The 20,360-nt window shown below is 40.6% G+C and overlaps 1 protein-coding gene and 1 long non-coding RNA gene across 3 annotated transcripts in view; one reads left to right on the forward strand and one right to left on the reverse strand.

The window, feature by feature from the left end:
* Nucleotides 1–20,360, reverse strand: part of LOC132774236 (PH and SEC7 domain-containing protein 2) — a 66,262-nt gene that overhangs the window by 33,501 nt on the left and 12,401 nt on the right. The window contains exons 2-3 of the mRNA XM_060774132.2: nucleotides 8,900–9,512; nucleotides 6,642–7,130 (exon numbers count right to left, since the gene is read on the reverse strand). Of these exons, the coding sequence (XP_060630115.2) occupies nucleotides 6,642–7,130; nucleotides 8,900–9,447 (1,037 nt within the window). The 5' untranslated portion in view covers nucleotides 9,448–9,512. The remainder of the gene's footprint in view (nucleotides 1–6,641; nucleotides 7,131–8,899; nucleotides 9,513–20,360) is intronic.
* LOC132774237 (uncharacterized) lies at nucleotides 9,046–13,649 on the forward strand. Of its 2 annotated transcripts, none has more exons than XR_009631386.2 (3): nucleotides 9,046–9,121; nucleotides 9,254–9,394; nucleotides 13,368–13,649. It is a non-coding gene; the product is annotated as an uncharacterized lncRNA (long non-coding RNA). The 2 variants fall into 2 exon arrangements; XR_009631385.2 differs by lacking the exon at nucleotides 13,368–13,649 and adding an exon at nucleotides 11,880–12,220.

Genomic DNA, 20,360 nt, shown 5'->3' on the forward strand with positions numbered 1-20,360 from the left:
TTATCAGCTGTGTTCTCTTTGGATGTAGGTGATATCCTTACACACGAAGACTCCCCTTTTTCAGGAGGGGGGATGTTAAATGGGGCTTCCTTTCCTGTGGTTTATTCTGATAGGTTTCCCTTGACATTAAGTCTAGTCAAGTTTGAATGTGAGGGCTGGTGCTCATCTCCATTTCTAAGCCGAAGAGCCAGGGTTGTCCATACACACCCCCAAGGCCATGTGGCCGGCATGATTGCATGGAGCACTGTTACCTTCCCACTGACGCGGTACCTATTGATCTACTCACATTTGCATGTTTTCGAACTACTAGCGTGGCAGAAGCTGGGGCTAACAATGGGAGATCACCCCGTCTCGTGGATTTGAACCACCAACCATCCAGTCAGCAAGTTCTGAAGCTTAGCAGTTTAACGCACTGTGCCACTGCAGCCCCCGGTTCATTCTGGATATATTATAAAATATCTTCCAGTTCTCTCTCTCTCTATTATACACACACAGACACACTAGCTGTACCTGCCATGCGTTGCTGTGGCCAACCTTCCCTCCCTTTTTCTCTCCTTCCTTCCTTCCCTCCCTCTTTCCTTTCTTCGCTCTTTTTCTTTCCCTTCCTATTTCTCTTCTTCTTTCTTCCGTCTCTACCTGTTTCTTTCCTCCCTTTCTTTGCTCTTTGGTTACATCTTTCCTTCCTTCTCTCTTTCCTTCCTTCCTTCCTCCCTTCCTTCCCTTCCTCTTTCTGTCTTTCATTCCTTCTCTCCTTCCTTCTCTCTCTCTCTCTCTCTCTCCTTTAACTTTTTTATTTCATGTTCTCCTTCCATTCTTTCCTTCCTTCTCTCCTTCCCTCCTTCCTTCTTTCCCTCCCTCCTTCTCTCCTTCCTTCCTTCCTTCCCCCTTTCCCGCCTTCATTCCTTCCCTCTTTCCCTCCTTCTCTCCTTACTTGTGGAGTGTCCCTTCCAACTCAATTCTATGAGTCTATTTAATCTGTATTATATAATAATATATAATAGTAACATATTATATAGTAATCTATATAACAGATATATATATATATATATATATATATATATATATATATATATATATATTATAATTGATGTAAAAATAAAAATGTAATGTTTATTTGTGGGTTGTTCCAGTTCTAAGTAGATAATGTGGATTTTAGATGGCAGTATAGAAGGGAGGAGGATGAGGTCGGCGAGGGGAGGGGGGGGGAGAGAAAGGTTTGGAGAAGGGAAGAAGCTGGTGTGGGGAGGAGGAAGAGGTATGGGGAAGCGGAGGTGGAGGAGGCCACCCTTCTGCCATAGCAGAGAAAGAAAAGCTACCCCCCCCCCCCCGTGCAGTGACCACCCACTCTGACCTTGCCAGCTCTGGCGGCAAGTGCGGGAGGCAGAGGCCCAGGGTAGGGGAGGAGAAAGAGGCCACCCTCTCATCATTGCGGTGTGCCTCTGCTTCCAGGATGACCACTTCAGTAGCCAGTGGGAGGGAGGGAGGAGGGGAGGAGGATGAGGACCACGTGTGGAGGAGGAAGGGGCATAGGGAAGTGGAAGAGGAAGAGGAGGAGACCACCCTCCTGACATAGCAGGGAAAAGGAAGGGGCTCCGTGCAGCAAGCCTCCACCTCCACTCCCATAGTGCCCACTCTTGCCTGTGTGTGTGTGTGTGTGTGGCCGTGCATGCATGCCTGGCTCCCAATTCTTTAGCAGCCAGCTGTTTCCCTGTGCAGAGGAGGGGGTGTGGCCCTGGGTGTCTTTGTGGACATGAGCTATTTCTCCCTGTAAGAATTTTGGGTGTAGAAGTCCTTTCTTTTTTTCCCCTTGTTTTTTTTTTTTTTTTTTGAGTGAAGGACATACATTGAGTTGTTAGGTGTATTGTGTCCAAATTTGGTGTCAATTCATCCAGTGGTTTTTGAGTTATGTTAATCCCACAAACGAAGATTACATTTTTATTTATATAGACCTGTGTGTATATATATATATATAAGTTTGAGATATTTGGTCTTTCTGTTCCACTTAAAGTTTGGATAAATTAATGAAGGAGCTTCAAGGTGCCTTCAAGCCAAAAGAATTTAAATGATCTGCAATCATCATTTCCTTTGGTGTCCCAAGAGGCGATACCAGGTTCACAGCTTAATAGCCTCTTTCACCAAAGACCTATTCAGTCTAGAGATGCAAATTACAGTGTATAGCAGTGCTCTCACACTAATTTGTCTTCAATACAGAATGTGCACACAGTATATCGGCTGCTAATGGAGCATCCAAGTGTAAACAATCATTTCCCTGCTTAAAATTCTTTAATGTGGCAACCAGAATAGACTGGGTGATTATTTCCCAGTAGAGAAAAAGCTTGGCTGATTTGACGTGTGGTGTGTGTATCTCGTTGTTGGGTGCCTTCAAATGGTTTCTGACCTATGGCAGACCTAAGGCAAATCTCGCATAGGGTTTGTTTGTTTTTTTGCAAGATTTGTTTCATGGCTGGGAGGTGAGGTGAAGACTGAGAGAGTGTAACTCACCCAAGGTCACCCAATGGGTTTCCATGGCTGAGCAGAGATGTAACCCTAGTTTCTAGAGTTATGGTCCAACACTCCCAAACAACTACACCATGCTGGGTCTGTCTGATGCACTGTGTTTTAAGAAAAAAATGCCTTGTCCGATATCTGTGTTTTGATTCAAAGAAACATTTTAAAGAGGTTGGCTAGATTGAAGGAGCAATCCTATCAGCCCTACTACCACAGCCAAAGGCAAAGGAGTATGAGAGTTGTAGTTCAATACCATCTGGTGTGCCATACATTACTTAGGCCTGCTCCTGAAAGACAGCTATTGAATATGACATTTTAAAAACATTCAGAGCAAACTGGCCATCCAGAGATGCTTGAATGGAACATATGACTTTTCAATACTCCCAGACATTTGAAAAACCGCTTTAGTGCTTTCAGATTTTTTGTTGTTGTCATTTTATTATTGGCTGTACTGTTTTTATCTCTGCGACTGATTTTCCTTTGTGCTGTTATATATGCTCATCTACCTTCATTCAGAGTTCTGGAGAATGTGGAAGTATGCTCACAATTTTTGACATATTAGAAATGCTATACCGTGTACTATTTTAAATCTAGACATTTCAATCAAAAATCAATCCCAAAATCTAGACTGACATATCCATGCAAGCAATGTATCTTAATTCATATATATATAAAAAGGAACTGGATTGCTGTGAGTTTCCTGGGCTGTCTGGCCATGTTCCAGAAGAATTCTCTCCTGACGTTTCACTCACATCTATGGCAGACATCCGCAGAAGTTGTGAGGTCTGTCGAAAACTAGGCAAGTGAGGTTTATATATCTGTGGAATGTCCAGGGTGAGAGAAAGAAGTCTTGTCTTTTGGAGGCAAGTGTGAATGTTGCAATTGGCCACCTTGATTACATAGCAGCCATAGAAGAGCACTTGATAAACCAACCTGGATACAGCATATGTGAACAACAGAAATGCTGGACCACTCTGACAACCACCATGTCAGACTACACAGAGAAGCCACTGAAAATATATGGACAATTTCAACAGAAAAGGGGAAACCATGAAAATGAACAAAATCTGGATACCAGTATTAAAAAACTCTAGAATCAGGATAGTAAATTGAATTGCTGACGTTGTACGCCGCCCTGAGTCCCCCTTGAGAAAGATGGGATAGAAATGTTGGAAATAAATAAATAAAGAGCAACACTCAGAAAACAGGAAAATTCAAGACAAGAAACAATCAGGGCCAGCTAACTCCTCACAACAAAGGATTGTCCCATGCAGGGAGCAGCCAGGCTTTGAAGCTGCAAGGCTATTCAGTGCTAATCAAGCTGACCAACTGCAACTTTCACACTTGCCTCAAACAGACAAGTGTTCTTTCTCCCACCCTGGACATGCCACAGATATATTAACCCCACTTGCCTTGTTTCCAAGAGACCTCACAACCTTTGAGGATGCCTGCCATAGATGTGGGCAAAACATCAGGGGAGAATTCTTCTGGAACATGGCCATACAGCCCAGAAAACACAAAAAGGAACTATCCCCTTTTCTGAATAGAGTGGTGAAAGGCAAGAGCCTAGTCTGTTCTGAGAGAACCTCTACTCTACTCTCTCTCCATGGCATCGTTTCCGGCCTTTTTGAATGTCTGGGTGGAGAATTGGCAGTGGCGTTGGTGTTTTCCCTTCTCTGCAGAATGACCCTCGACTTATTTATGGATCATATCCAAATCCATAATTTTGGCATGTAACACCTACATGAGGTATATCAGTATACATGAGTATATATGGTACTTTTTTAGACTACAGCTCCAAGAATCCCCTGACCTATATAATTAATTGTCACATAGACTGGAAGACTCCAACCTGTAAATCAAAATAATAGTTTTTCCATGTTCCGGAGTTGGGAAGTCCTGATAATAGTATTTACCAACTCTTAATTTAGGATTTTTTTAAATTAACAAATTTGAAATAAAATATCAGAAATCAGAGAATGGACCCTAAACCTACAACAATATACATTGTTAATACTATGTATCACAGATTCTAAGATGCCATTGATTGTTACACACACACTAATTTCAACACCATCAACAGAGAAAAAAAAAGCTTTATTCAAATCTCTAAGACACCCCCCCCCCCATTTTTAGAGTTATTTATATGGGGGGAAATTGCATCTTAGAATCAAAGAAATCGTTTATCTCTTTCTCGCACATAAGTTTATTCTGGGATTATTGTTTACTTTTAAAATTTAGGTACATATGGCCGACAGGGAGCTCTGGCGTGGGCTGGTCCATGAGGTCACGAAGAGTCGGAGACGACTGAACGAATGAACAACAACGAACATAACAATTGCATTTGAATTTTTTCCTTTTCCTTTTTTTTTTTTTTTTTTTTGCTTTTCATAATTCGAATGGAATTGCATTGTGGTTACAAATGGTTGCAATCAGGATGTTAAACACTTCAACCTCAAATGTATCTAATGGAACGAGATAAACTTTGAAAATAGAACTCCTTTTGGACCTAAGACTTAGGAAATATGAGAATAGCATAGTAAAAATTATCTTATAGGCTGTCAAGTCAAACTCCACACAATACCTTCAAGGTACTGACTAGATATATCCAGTGCTCAACATGCCCATATTCAATATATCTAATGCTCATATTCCTTGCATGATTAGTCAACATTTTAGTTGTGCTTTTGTGTTAATTGAACCAAAGATATCACTGTCTCAGCAACCCATATGGACAATTTTGGATTTTGGAGTACTTCGGTATTCTGGATAAGGGATGCTCAACTACTACTGTTTTAAAAAGTCTATTTCATTACAAAGTAAGGCTCAAATCACAAATGAAATCATATTCTATCATTGGAGTGCAGCTAGATAGGAGAAAACAATGATATGGACCCTCTACTTTTGGAGTGGCAGAAATAAGATGCCTCTCTATGTGGGAAAGTTTATAGCCTCTCTGTGCAGTTGCAGCTAGACTTGGCTGCCAACGAGGCATTTCATCCCATTGTAAATAGCAGCTTCATTGAAGGGATTTCCCTGAAGGTTGCGGCAGAGGGGTAAGTGTAAATTCCCACCTCCCTTCCTGCTACAGCTACTATACTATAGCTATATTGTTGCTGTTTGCATCTTTAAAATACTTTGCACTAAATTTAAAAAGATGAATTTTGATTCCATGCCTTGTTTGAAGTGTGGTGGTTATTTCACTGAGGTTAAAACTAAATGAACAGAATGGGACAGTGCTTCAAGAAGTGTGGTCTGTGGAAGAAACCTCTGATTTCCTGACAGTTTGGCCTGCCTTTGCTTTCTCCTCATCTTTCCTGTAGTTTCAGTCCTTCCTTTCCCCTTTTATTAACACTGTATTAGATGACACTATCCAAAAAGCCCAGACTACCAAGTCTTGTTTGCATTTTAATAGAGTAATATTCTGCTTGTAACCAATTTGTCAATTAAATGTGAATATTTACAAACTAACAAATTGCATATAGGTTGTTGTGGGTTTTCCGGGGTGTATGGCCATTTTGCAGAAGAATTCCCTCCTGACATTTCACCCACATCTATGGTAGGCATCCTCAGAGGTAGTGGGTAAAACATCAGGAGAGATTATTTCTGGAACATGGCCATACAGCCCGGAAAACTCACAGCAACCCAGTGATTCCAGCCATGAAAGCCTTTGACAACACAATTTCCAGATATTTTGATTTGTCTCCTGAATATGAGGACATCCATGGAAACAATGAATTTAATCACCCAAACAATGTCAGAATGAAAAGCCGTATTTAGTAAGGACAACAAAAAGAAATACAGACAATGACAGTTGTACATAAGAATGAAATCACTTCAATAGACTGAGACATTAATTTGCAGTCACACTGATGAAAAGCACAATAACAAATTAAACTTATTTTCCGCCACTTAATATAAGATCTCATTTATTAATTGGCTCATTGAGCCAATTAAAGTCATCATTCTCTATAAATAATGCTACTCCCTCTGCCACTACTAATAATAACAATGAATATGCAATACTTGAGTTTCAAGAGATTCAGCAGCGGCTGATTGCTGAAAAGCGGCAAGTTAATCAAATATTAATTTTGAAATTGGTTAATAGCTATAGGACATGGAAGTATTTTTACCTGATTGAATTCATCAGCTTCATGGCATCCTCTTCTGCACTCTCAACATGGTAGCCGTTAGGGATGTTTTTCAGAGATGCCCTGCTGAGCACATTTTCGGACCGGCTGCTGGTGATAGAGTGTTTGAGCGGGCTCCCAAAATCACTATCCATCGCCTTGGCCATGGCCTCTTCCTGCTTATCTGTTACCATGGGCTCCAGAAGGTCTCTCTGGTGAGCGAGGAGTTTCTGTTCTAAGAGTTCAGAACTTTCTTTGCTTCTTTGCTGAATAAGAGGCGTGAGTGGAGCTTCAAAGCTAACGCAGCTGTCTGTCTCATCTGTCAGCGAGAGCACATCCAAGGAGTCCAGGCTGCTGTAGTAAGTGCCCTTCATAAGGTCAGATTCCACGATTTTTTCAAAGGTAGAGCTAAAGCCATCTCTGATGTCTTTAAATGCAAAATCTTCCCTCTCATCGTCACTGTAGCTTAGCTTGGCTTCTGCAGCAGCGAAGCTGAAATGGAAGGATACAACTGAAGAATAGAGGTGTTGCACTTGTTAGATGTCATTCTTTTCATAACTTTATGGTATGTTTGGGGAGTGGAGACAAAATAGTAGCAGTGCAAAGCATTAAATGCACTCAAGCTTTTGCAGTGAAAGACATGTGATCCTAGAATTTGGGACTCACTTATCAGCTAGATGTAAACCCATAGATATCCTGATATTCCTATTGGATTCTAATCTACTTTCAAGTAGTTCATAAGAAGACCATGGAGAAAAGAGAGGAAACTTTTTAGCAAGATGTTTTCAGAATAAATTACCTAAATTAAACATTTAGAACACTATACACACTCAGGAGAAGCAAAAGTGAAATAATAGAACAGAAAGTTGATAAACAGAACTGAATAGTTCTTACAGTTTTTGAAATGATAGCTTGTATATTTTAGAATGTTTGCTTTATTTTTAATGTTTAAATTTTTAATCCTTTCATGTGAATTCATTATAAACTGTTCAGCGATCTTGTAATTTAGGGTAGGATAGAAATATTTAAATAAAGAAATTCCCAAATGGAAAACATTTGGGAAAAATGTGAGAAATGTTATAATATGAAAATCTGTTGTGGCATGATTCTCAAACTCTATAGACAATACCTTCAAATATGTTTTCCCCCCTCTAAAGATATTTAAGTATCTCTGAATCCTCAATCAAGCTTAGCTGAATCAGTTTACCATCCCCTAAGGCAGTGGTTCTCAACCTGGGGGTTGAGACCCCGTGGGGGGCGTGAGGGGGTGTCAGAGGGCTCACCAAAGACCATTAAAAACAGTATTTTCTGTTGGTCATGGAGGTTCTGTGTGGGAAGTTTGGCCCAATTATATTGTTGGTGGGGTTCAGAATGCTCTTTGATTGTAGGTGAACTATAAATCTCAGCAACTACAACTCCCAAATGTCACTCCCTCCCCCCCCAAACCCACAGTGTTCATATTTGGGCATATTGCATATTCGTGTCAAGTTTGGTTGAGATCCATCATTGTTTGAATCCACAGTGCTCTCTGGATGTAGGTGAACTACAACTCCCAAACTCAAGGTCAATGCCTGCCAAACCCTTCCAGTATATTCTGTTGGTCATGGGAGTTCTGTGTGCCAAGTTGTTTCAATTCCATCATTGGTGGAGTTCAGAATGCCCTTTGATTGTAGATGTACTATAAATCCCAGCAACTACAACCCACAAATGACAAAATCAACCACTCTCCCAACCCCACCAGTATTCAAATTTGGGCATGTCGGGTATTTGTGCCAAATTTGGTCCAGTGAGTGAAAATATATCCTGCATATCAGATATTTACATTACAATTCATAACAATAGCAAAATAATATTATAGTTGGGGGTCACCAGAACATGTGGAACTGTATTAAGGGGTTACGGCATTAGGAAGGTTGAGAACCACTGCCCTAAGGACATTTGCTTACTTTAGAGTTCCTTCCAGAGTAGAGAAGGGCACACCACTTGAGCCGTTTTGAGTCCCACCATTGGGAAACAGGTAAAGTATAAATACAACAGAACACAATACAACAGCAAAATATATTTTCTTGGAATTCCTTTCTATTAAAAGCCCTAAGACCAGAAGAGAGAGATGAAGAAATACACAGTTTGAGCACGTGGCAACTGTGAAAATCTTCCTTTGGCAGTGACATTCTCAAGCTCATAGAGATTTCAAGGTGTACTGAGGGGCATGCAAACTTATCCAAGTAATACATTTGTCATTTCTTCTGCAGTTCTGTTACCTTATCTGTTCATCTCCATCCTCAGGATCAAGCAGCTCAGCAACATCCTGGTGTGACTGTAAGCCTGCCTTGCTGAGTGTCTCACTGAATAGCAACTTGTTTGTCAAAAGGCTCTCTTCCAAATCAGCACTGCTCATCCTCGGAGTGATTTGAGCTTGTCTTCTTTCGCCCCCTTTGGCATCCCTCTCTTGGCCAGGCTCTGTCTCAGTGTGTAAGCCATTTGTGAGTACCAGGCTGCTGATGCCATCCCCTGTATGTCCTGATTGTGCTTGCCATCCCTTTTCCTCCTGTATCTCAGTCTCCCTCCAAATGCCTGTCACAGTTCTCTTATGTCTGCTTGCATTGCTCACACAGGCACCATCCTCCAGGCTTCTGTTATCCATTGATCCAGGAAGCTCAATGTCATTCCGGATGTTCGATGAGATACTTGGAGATTCTGCTGGCTCTGCTGGTCCCTTGCTCTCAGGGATGATTGTGGTTACCTGCACACTTGAGGTATGTGGTTCATTATACTCTTCAGGTGGCGATGGAAATATATTTCTATTCATGATCTGTTGATTCTTCCTTGGTTTGTGTTACCCTGTCTTCCTTGTTGATTTGAACCCTGTATTACCTTTAATGTGAGAGAAGCAAAAAATCATCAAAATCATCAAAAGGGGACTATTTTAAAAAAATAAATGCTATTTAAATGCCAGTAATGTTTACCAAAAGTTATGTTGATAGGGCTGAGCCTCAGCACAGCAAGTTAATCACTAATTGCAGTAAATCTTGCCAGCCGAAAGGTTGACAGTTCAAAGCCCGGGTCAGGGTGATCTCCTGACTTTCAGTCCAGCTCCCTACCCACCTAGCAGTTCGAAAACAGCAATGTGAGTAGATAAATAGGTACCAAGTTAAATAGGTACCAATTATATTCATTCTAAGAGTACAATTTCATAATTTAAAGGAATTTTTGAGCATACAAAGCATTTTACTTACATTAGTTCAAGAAGCCTTAGAACTACCAAAACCATGATTAAGTTCAATATCATGCTACACTTTTAGAGAAAAGAGGAATAGTAGTTAAAAGATAATAAAGAGATGAAGTCAAAGAGTATTTTGTCCCATGCAGTCCCCCCCCCCCCCCCCCCGCCGCCCATTTCTATACACTTTGAAAACAGAAAGATAACAATGTATGACGGAGCCCAGCCCACAATGCATGGGGACTTCCTGTTTGTGACCATCATAAAGACCATCTGGGCAGAGACCATATTCTGAGTTAGGCGGAAAAAATGAAATGCAAAGATACAGAATGGGGGACGCGTGGCTCGAGAGCATTACATGAGAAAAAGATCTTGGAGACCTTGTGGACAACAAGTTAAACATGAGCCAACAATGTGATGCTGCAGCTAAAAAAGCCAACGGGATTTTGGCCTGTATCAATAGGAGTCTAGTGTCTAGATCCAGGGAAGTCATGCTGCCCCTCTATTCTGCCTTCATTAGACCACACCTGGAATACTGTGTCCAATTCTGGGCACCACAATTGATGGGAGATGTTGACAAGCTGGAATGTGTCCAGAGGAGGGCGACTAAAATGATCAAGGGTCTGGAGAACAAGCCCTATGAGAATTGGCTTAAAGAGCTGGGCATGTTTAGCCTGAAGAAGAGAAGGCCGAGAGGAGACATGATAGCCATGTATAAGTATGTGAGAGGAAGTCATAAGGAGGAGGGAGTAAGGTTGTTTTCCTGCTTCTTGGCAGGGGGTTGGACTGGATGGCCCACAAGGTCTTTTCCAGCTCTATGATTCTATGATTCTATGATATAAAGTTGGAGAAAAGTGGGGAGGGGGAGAGAGAGCACACATGGAATGAGATCTGTCAACTTTGCCCATGTTGAATCACTTCAGTGACATGGAGTAAGGAGTGATCCTGTAGGCGGTCCCCTACCAACCATTGACATTTCTCTTTCAAAATCCTGCTTTACTTTAATTTTTAAAAATAATTTAATAATTAGAAATACTAACATTAGAAATACCAACATTTCAAAATATCTTTGTTTTTCCTGTCATTTCTCCTTCATTGAATATTTGGCTTTTGGAGTTGTGATACTGCTAGCTTTTTAAGTTTTGGACACATTACAACTGTATTCTTGGTTTGCTTCTGATACAATAAATTAAAAAAAATTCTCAGATCCCATCATACATTCTTGCCTTTTCTTCTGAAATCACCCATTTTCAAATTTATCACATGAGCGAGTGCAAGTGCATTTCCCAACCACACCAAAATAAATAAATAAATAAATAAATTGGGGATTCTTGGCTGTTCCTTCCAATCTTGCTACTCTGGAGTAGACCCAAGGCACTGATCTTAACTGGACAGTCACCCTGGGGATACTGGGCTTTCCTCTTAGTCTCAGTACTCTCCATTGAAGAAGTCCAATCAGTTTTGTTCCCAGGGTCATCTAAGCAGGAAACTTAGGGCCCCTCCAGACATGGCAGAAACCCAGAAAAAAGTGGGTTAAAACAACCCACTTCATCCTGGGTTTCTGTCCCCACCCCCAACCCAAACCCCGGGCTTTCCATTGAGGGATGACTAGATGACATTCCGAGTCAACTAAAGGTTGACCTGGGAGAGCATCCAGCCCCCCTCCACCCTCCATTTTCTCCCAAAACATAGGGGTCTGCCAGCAGCATAGTCCCCACTGCACATTACTCCTGATGTGTGAAAATGACACACCTCCTGATGTGCCATTTTTGCACATCAGGAATACTCTGCAGAGGAACCTACACTGCTGGCAGGCTCCTCTGCTAAGATTTTTTTGGAGGGGGGGGGGGGAGGAATGGCATTCAATGTTTGAAATTCCTATTTTAGCAGTTTTAAAACTGAATTCAAAGCTTGTTTCAGGCTGCTTTTAGATTTGGAAGAATATTTTAATGTGTTTTTTAAAATGTATTTTAAGATTTTATTGTCTTTATTGGGGGTTTTTGGTCTGTTCATTGCCTCAGGAACCCTTGTCAGCTAGAAGGTGACACAGAAATAACAAATGAAGAAATATGTCAAGTTCCATGTCTGCTTCTCAAGTCTCTGCATACAACATTATGAAAACATGGCTTTTGATTTATGTTAAAACGATGACCTGTCAAATTTGGTTCACATCCCACATGTATTTGCTTTCCACTTCGTTTTCATATCCAAAGTAAATAAGATATAACCTGTTCCTGGAGCCCCCGGTGGCACAGTGGGTTAAACCCCTGTGCCAGCAGGACTAAAGACCGACAGGCCGCAGGTTCGAATCCAGGGAGAGCGTGGATGAGCTCCCTCTATCAGCTCCCCTCCTCATGTGGGGACATGAGAGAAGCCTCCCACAAAAATGGTAAAACATAAAAAAAACATCCAGGCGTCCCCTGGGCAACGTCCTTGCAGACGGTCAATTCTCTCACACCAGAAGCAACTTGCAGTTTCTCAAGTCGCTTCTGACACAACAAAAAAAACCTGTTCCTTTCACCTTCCATATATTTTTTTAAAAAAATCACAACCATTTTATGTCTTTTGGCACATATTTTTTTCTAAAAATACACATTTTTTTCTGTTTCTGCTAAAATAGATATTTTGCTAAGTTTTTCCTCAGTAATCATAGAATCATAGAATCACAGAGTTGGAAGAGACCTCGTGGGCCATCCAGTCCAACTCCCTGCCAAGAAGGAGGAAAATGCTTTCTTGCATCCTTTTAGTTTCTTCCCCCATGTCCCAGGAACCCTAAAAGAGGAAAACTACACAAAATTGAGAGAAATGCACAATAAAAAAATCACTGGGTTTTAATTAACACATTTATCTGGGAAGTCTGAATTGTGACTTTAAAACATGGACCCAACAAAATTCTTTCTTGAGTGAAAATCAGTATCACAATTTATCATGATGTAAAACTTTTCTATCTCTTCCCCCTTCCTATTCTTTTCAAACCTAAATATAGCCTAAACATACCCTGACCAAAACTTCTGGAGAATTGAAATGCTTGCTCATTATAACATTTTCAGCTTAATGGGAAAGTATTACACTACTGGTTTTTGTTTTTGTCTAATGAGCCAACAAAACTGCTTTCAATTTTTGGCCTCCAACGATTCTTCTGGCTAATATGCTCCAAGATTCTTTGTTACATCAAAACATAGTTTTACATTTTTGATAAGACGGCACTCACAAGACAATATTGCCTGTCTTCTGAAACCTTTCTAGAAGGAAACCCACTCATCCGTTTGCCTTCTGTTCAAACTAAGTCATTTATGTTATATATATATATATCTTTACTCCACTTTCTTGTAGGACAAGGGGTCATCTTGGTAAAGCATGACTAGAAAGTCTGCCAATGAGGGGAAGAATTTTAATTGAAAAGGAACTATAGGTCTTTTTAAAGCTTGATTTGGAACCAAACCAGTTTTTAATAAAACTGAAGAGTCAGCAAAAATAATGTCCTTGTTAATTTCATTATTGTGTTTCAGAATGGGAAAGAATCCCACGACTGGACACTTGGGTCTAGAGACTGCATCAATGAAACAAAAACCAACACAACATGAACTACTAATATAATTTTGTTATGTTCCTTGTTTTTTTTGTGAGTTTTTTTCCCCCCATGAAAGTAGAGATGATTGCTGGGACAGCAAAGGTATGACTTTCAAATGTCTCCACATCAAGCATTTAAGTCCTTTCTGTGTTCACAGATCATTATTTATTATCTGTTGGGCATCAGTACAAAATGAATAAAGTCTGTGGATATAGTTTACATGAAGACGAAAAAATAAAGTCCTCTTTAAGTTTAAAAGAACTAACTATTTTTTAAAAAAATTAGAGTTTTAATTTAAAACAATGTGGTAAATAATTACAATAATTATTTTCCATGTAGTGAAGAACATAGCATAAAATGGCTCCATTCATTCCTGTTTTCTTAATAAATTTAATTATGTGCACTTATCATTTTTCTTTCCAAGCTACATCTTTGTCTTACTGAATGAGGTTTTGAATAAATTATGTAAATTAATGTTTTAAAGGAGACTTTGTCTATATGTTTTTCTAATCGTTTGTATCTCTAGTAACTGTGGGGTCTGTAGTTTAGTGAGGACCAGCACTCTTTGCCAGAGAAGATATTGTAAAACAACAACTCTCATGATTCTATAGCATTGATCCATGGCAGTTAAACCGGTGTCAAATTGCATTAATTTTTCAGTGTAGATGTAAAATTCACATTTCACAGAGAAAAAAAACCTGGACAATGTAGCCAAGGAACACCAGTGTGACAAATGTAAATGAGGAAGAGCATATAAACTAAGAGAGACTGCAGCAGTTTGTTTTTATCTAAAAGGAAAAGTGAGAATTGCTACAGTAAGTTGTAACAGGATCTAGTATGTGTGTGTGTGTGTTAAAGAAAACCTTATGCTGTTAATTATTATGTGCAGCTGCTAATGTAGGTCAATTAGTAAGTTTGGACCACACCTGGAGGGTATAACTGTATAGGTTTTAGAATGCAGTTCAGCTTTTGCTCTGAAGAGCCTTTGCTCAGGCATTTTGCTCAACCATTTCTACTGCTCTCTCATTTGGATGAAGATGAAGAAGCCTTATTCTATGTTGCTTACAAAGACTATGTAAGTTTGTTGCACTGTTTGTAACATTGCAAGTTTATGTTTTAACTCTACTGATAAGAGTAAAGTTTTTCTGTTCTTTTTCCTCTTGTCTGGGTGCAATGTTATTGTGTCTTCTGCATTGGACATGACTGAAATATGCTTAGCGCAATAAGATTCCCCCTTCTTTCCTTTCCCCTTCTAAAGCTCGATCTACTGCTATGTAATCCGGGTGATCAAAGCCGATAATCCAGATCAAAGCAGATAATCTAGACTATTTGATTTGAACTGGATTATATGAGTCTACACTGCCATATAATCCAAAGCACATTGCCTGGATTTTATAGGGCAGTGTAGGGTCCTTTCCACACTGCCCTATATTCCAGGATTTGATCCCAGATTATCTGATTATTCCAGATTATCTGGTCATAGAGATTCATATAATCCAGTTTAAAGCAGATCATCTGGGATCAGATCCTGGGATATTGGACAGTGTTAGATACAGCCTAAGGTCCCTTCCAGACAGAGCTAATTCCAAAAAGAACTGGGATTTAGTCCAAAGCCTGCTGGAATTTAGTCCAAAAAGCAGCTCCAAACTCTGGAATGTTTTAGGGGTCATGTACAGATGTCCACCTGTGTTGAAATAAAGTATTATTATTGATCTTAGATCAGCACTGGTGGGCAGGGGCACTGCCAATCTACCCTTCCTTACCCTTCAATTTTCCCTCAATTTATGAGGGGGAGAACCAACTTAGGGCTTTGGGGAAGGGAGTGGGAATTCCTCCTGCAAGGGCTTCTGTTGGTTTTTTGAGGGAGGAGGAGGAGGGAAAATTGCTTCAGGCCTCCATTAGAGCTTTCCTCAAGTAAATTGAAGGGGAAATGGATGGGGGCAGGGAGGGAAAGCTGGCAGTGCCATTACTCTTCTCCAGGCTGTCTGAGTCTGGAGAGGAGAAATGGCTGTGGAAAGAGACACTGGGACCTCAGAAGGTAATCCTGGGTGTCTGTTTCCACAGGACCCCTACCCTCAAAGCTCTAGACCTCCCGGGAAGATCCAGATCGTTAGCGGCATCTTTTAAACCTGGATTAAACCTAGTAGATCTGGTTTACTCCAGTTTTAAGTGGATTAGCCTGAAATGACATCTAGACACCTCAGGCTAATCTGTTTCCCAGCCTGCATTTTCGGTCTTTTCAAATGGGGCCTAAGGGCACTTCCACACAGCCCATTATCCCAGGAGCATCTGTGTTTACAAAACATGGATGTTCCTGGGTCCCTATCCACCCCCCACCCCAGAAAGCTTGTGTGCAAATCTGGGGCTCTGAAGATTATTACTCCTTGACTCCAAAACCTCAGTTTCTACACACTTTAAAAACAGTTTAGAGACAGAGTTCCACAGAGAACCGATGGAAGTGGTCTTACGTTGTATAATGGGCTCCATGGCTCTTTCAACTGTTTTTAAAGTGTGTAAAACAGGGGAAGGGGACCCTGCATCTGATGAGGTCCTTGACTGTCCAACGAAGTGTATTCATGAGATTTCATATACATTTCAAAGGAGGAAAATGTTTTGTTTGTATTTGATGGAATTTAAGTTTTTGAAAATGCTGTTTAAAACTGAAGCTTCTCAGTTCAGCAAACAAACATTGCCCAAGTACCGAAGAAGGTAAACAGTTTGTGGCATAGATACCTGGAACATTATGTTTCAAAGTGTGTTCTTCACTAGCAGACCCAGAACCTGGCGACAGGAATATAACAGCCGATGTAAGTACACACTATGCTTGAGGGTCTGGGCCCTAACTCCAGCTAAGGACTGGAAAGGCAAGCATCAAAATCTGAGATATCATGCGAAGCAATTAGACGGATGGAAACTTAAAGGGGGAAAAACAGAAACACTGGGTGGAGATTTTTTTTTTTTGTGAAGCCCTTTTCTTCAGATTTTTTTTTCTAGAAACAGAAGGGTTGTTTTCTTTTAGAATGATAGAGATAAATATCTAAGAGGAGATATTCATATATTTTCTCCAACTACCTTCTTTCTGAAATGTACATAGCAAGCAGACCTTTATGTAAGACTGTGTCTGCAGTAGTACTACTCAATATAGTCCATGGTTGCATGGACTATATTGGTTGCTAGTCAGCAATGAGTTTGTTCAGAGACAACTGTTTTATGGGCACAAATATAATGCCAGTTCCTAACACATTAGGAGGAAAGAAGCCACTTTCTCCAGATCTAGGAAGTACTCATGGATATTTTTTTTGTTTGTTTGAGTCATATAAATTGCCAAAGAAAAAGCAATTTATCACATTTAAGATGTTCCCTACAGTTCATAACCTTGTAGGTCAATCTCTCTGTGTGTGTTTGATGAGGTGTAAATTAAATTTGATTCCTAATTTTCTGAATAAACTGTACCTTAATTACTAGACATGTGCACTAAATTCATTCCTATCATTTCTTTCTATTTCGTAAGCACAAAATAGAAACCCCCCTCCTCACATGAAAATCTCCTCGACACAAAAGCCTGCTTTTGTATACATCCAACCTTGGAAAGATAGTGTGTGTGTGCTTGAGCATGCAGGCATGGAGCTTGGCTGCAGGTGCACTCCTGGCCTGCTTGCATGCCCCACCACACATGCACTCTCTTTCCAAGGAGAGTGTGTGTGTGGCAGGGTGTGCAGACCGGCCTGGAAAACACACACACCTGCCAGTGCCTAAAGACGAGCACCTCTTACTCTAGAGTAGAAACAGCAAGTGCCAAGTAAGAAAACTGGATACCTGAAAGGGGGGCCAGTGGGTGGGAAGCCCCCAATAAAATGATCCAATTTTCTGGCCCTGAAATGAAAGAACCAAGAATCCCCTCCCCCCCCCAATTTTGGGAGGCTTACAAAAAATGGATCGGGGCCCACAATGAAAGCTGGGACACGAAACGGGGCAAGGTTTTTCCTGAATGCACATATCTATTAATTAAATCAAACATTCTAACTTTATGCCAAAAGAAGTTATACATAACACATTTGATGTTCCTATAGTAACCAAGGTGACTTTCTGTCTTTAAAGGGTACTACTATTGAAGTTTTTAAAAATTCTTCAAAAATATTTTTACATCTTTAACTGCAAACACACCCCACTCAAGCTCTCCTCAAAGAGCAGGACACTTAGTACAGGAGAAGTATAAGCTGTGCTTCTGAGCACAAAGGCACTGCAGAAAAGAACCAGAGATCGCTCCTAAAAAAACACTAAATGCATTTTTACAGGTAACAATCTTCCTTCAGACACTGCCAAACATCTTCAGAATAGGTTGCCAATCAAACACTCCATACATAGACATTTCAGTTGTGATATTGTAAAGTAACACATATGGGATCATACTGGAAGCTTTGGCAGCAACATGCAAGAATAAAACTATTTTGATTGACTGTGCTCCTAGAAGCAAATGGCATAGAGCGATGAACTTGAAAACTGGCAGAGACAGTACTAGACACACGGATGAACAAAACAGAGCTGACAAAACAAGGACTGTTAGATTTTCCAGAAGAACAAGATAGCATGTTTGACATCTTAGAACAACAGATACTCTGGACCTTTTGAAAAAGCCACACGGAGCCAGCCTTTCATAGAGAAGCCAATAATTTAAGATTGAGAAGCCACAAACAATTGTACAACTTCATCTACAACCTGAAAAAATGGGTGAACAATGAGAAAAGGAAGGAGCTGCAGAAAGTCACACAATACTTTAGGGCAGTTCCAGACAGCACTTTAATGCAAGCCCAATCAGGGTTTACACACCTGATTGGACTCGCATTGAAGTCCACACACACACACCAGAAAGCTTGTGCTTTTCTGGGGTGGGTGTTCACAAGCTCTGCAGGACTTTCCAGGAGGACATCAGGACACAAAATAAAAACCCCCAGAAAAGCCTTAAAAAGGAAAATAACTTACCCAGCGGCCATTTCTTCTTCTTCTGAGTTCTCCTGGCACATAGAAATAATGCACCAGGAGAAGGGGGGGGGGCAGGAGCGATTTTCCTCCTCCCTCCGTTCTCCTCGCACACCATTTCTACACTGGCAGCATGGTAATGGTGTGCAGGCACCATTTTTTCTGGGGGGCTGGGGAGGGCATTAGAGCCCTCTCAGATATTTCAGGCTCATGGGACTTCTGACAGGGCAGTCCAGGCACCACCCACAGCTGAAAAGACCCAGATCTTTCAAGAAGACCTGGGTCTTTCCATCTGACAAATTACTTCAGCACAAAGCAAGGTTTTCCTGCTTTGTGCTGAAGGAATTCGTTTTTACATGGGGTGTAGTTTGTTGCTTAAAACACGAGAGAGTGTGCATTTTCGGTGCTGTCTGGATGCGCCCTTAGAAAGTAGAAGCAGTGAAGCGGGATAAACTGTATTTCTTCAGTTCTAAGACACACTTTTTTCCTATATCAACATCTCTAAAAATGTAGTGTGTCTTAGAATCAGAGATGTATCTTATATATTTTTGTTGATGGTGGTGCTGATGGTCTTACAATAGATGGCATTTCACAATTGAAGAAATACAGTAGGTGAGAAAAATCTGGCCTGCAAAAACAGATCTGATCCCAAAGGAAGTTCCCAGATATTTGTTGTGATTCATCAAAGGTGTACCTATTTAATGCCCATCCTATCCTTGAAAAATTTAAGGGTCTTGTCCTCAAGTAGCCAAAGCTCACGTTGAATGGAAGGCTGGCTGTTTTCATGATGCATGGCTACTTCAAGTAAGTATCCTGTTTTCAGGAGTTTTAAACTGGTTTTGCTCCAATTTAAGCAAATTAGGGGAATGCTTTGTACTTCGATGGAAATGAGACACCAGTGCCATTGCCTTTTCCTGTGTTCATCATTGAAAGAGGATGGATCAAGGCCATTTCAGAGACACAGAGCTCTATACAAGCTCCTAGCCAAGGCTGACACTTCTGCTGATATCCGAACATGATATCAGAACATGCCCATGCAACCGGAAGAAGGATGAGAATCACACCCAGATTCAGGACTGCTCCAGAGTACATCTACATTGGGCTAAACTTATTTACAAGTTTTAAAAGCACATTTATGTACTTAAGGAAGTTGCAAGTACACAAAGAGCAAGGCATCAAGGAAGCTTATGTACCCCATGTACACACTAGATGCATTAACCAAATGATCCCATAGATTTGATTTGGAATTATGTTATGGAATTGACTATTACCTCACAGAGGGTTTCTTCCCTTTAAACCTTTAAACCTAAAGCTGTTGTGCTCTAAGAGGCTCTAGGACAGTGGGTAGACATTAGCAACACTCATGAGAACAGATATCCTCAGGAACAATGAAGTAAACCTTTGATAGATAGCAATGGGCATGGCAGGTATGTTTATAGTTGATGTGTGGTATTAGAATAGGCAACCACCGTGAAGCGATCTAGGAATAAATTCAGTGTTCTAGTGGAAAGAAGCTTCCTGATCGCATTTGCCTTCATCTTCTTGCTTGTGTTCATTCTTTGTCTTTGCAAGATCACTGTGATGGATAAAGTCAGCAGCAAGACCACGTTCTGCTTCTCATTACTAGTAGTCCAAGCAACAGAATCTAAGTATCTTCCTCCTTTTCCTCTCCCAGCTAAGCCTGTGACTTTCGAAGATTGTGAGTAATCTACTTTATGTATGCTTTTAAAGGAGATTCTGTTTTTACTTCCTTCTTATACGTTGGGGAGGGGGGGGGGGAGTTGCAGTTTCTAATTTGCTTTCCCAATATTCTCTCCCAAAGAGAGAAACAAAATGTCTTCCAAATCCTTAACATATACGTAGTTTTTAAAAATGACTTGCTAGACCAATACTGTGATTGCTTTCATTGTTATTTTAGAAACCCACACTTAGTTACAAGTTACTGCATTACTTG

Source organism: Anolis sagrei, chromosome 4 (genome assembly GCF_037176765.1).
Source record: "Anolis sagrei isolate rAnoSag1 chromosome 4, rAnoSag1.mat, whole genome shotgun sequence".
NCBI classification, from domain to species: Eukaryota; Metazoa; Chordata; class Lepidosauria; order Squamata; family Dactyloidae; genus Anolis; species Anolis sagrei.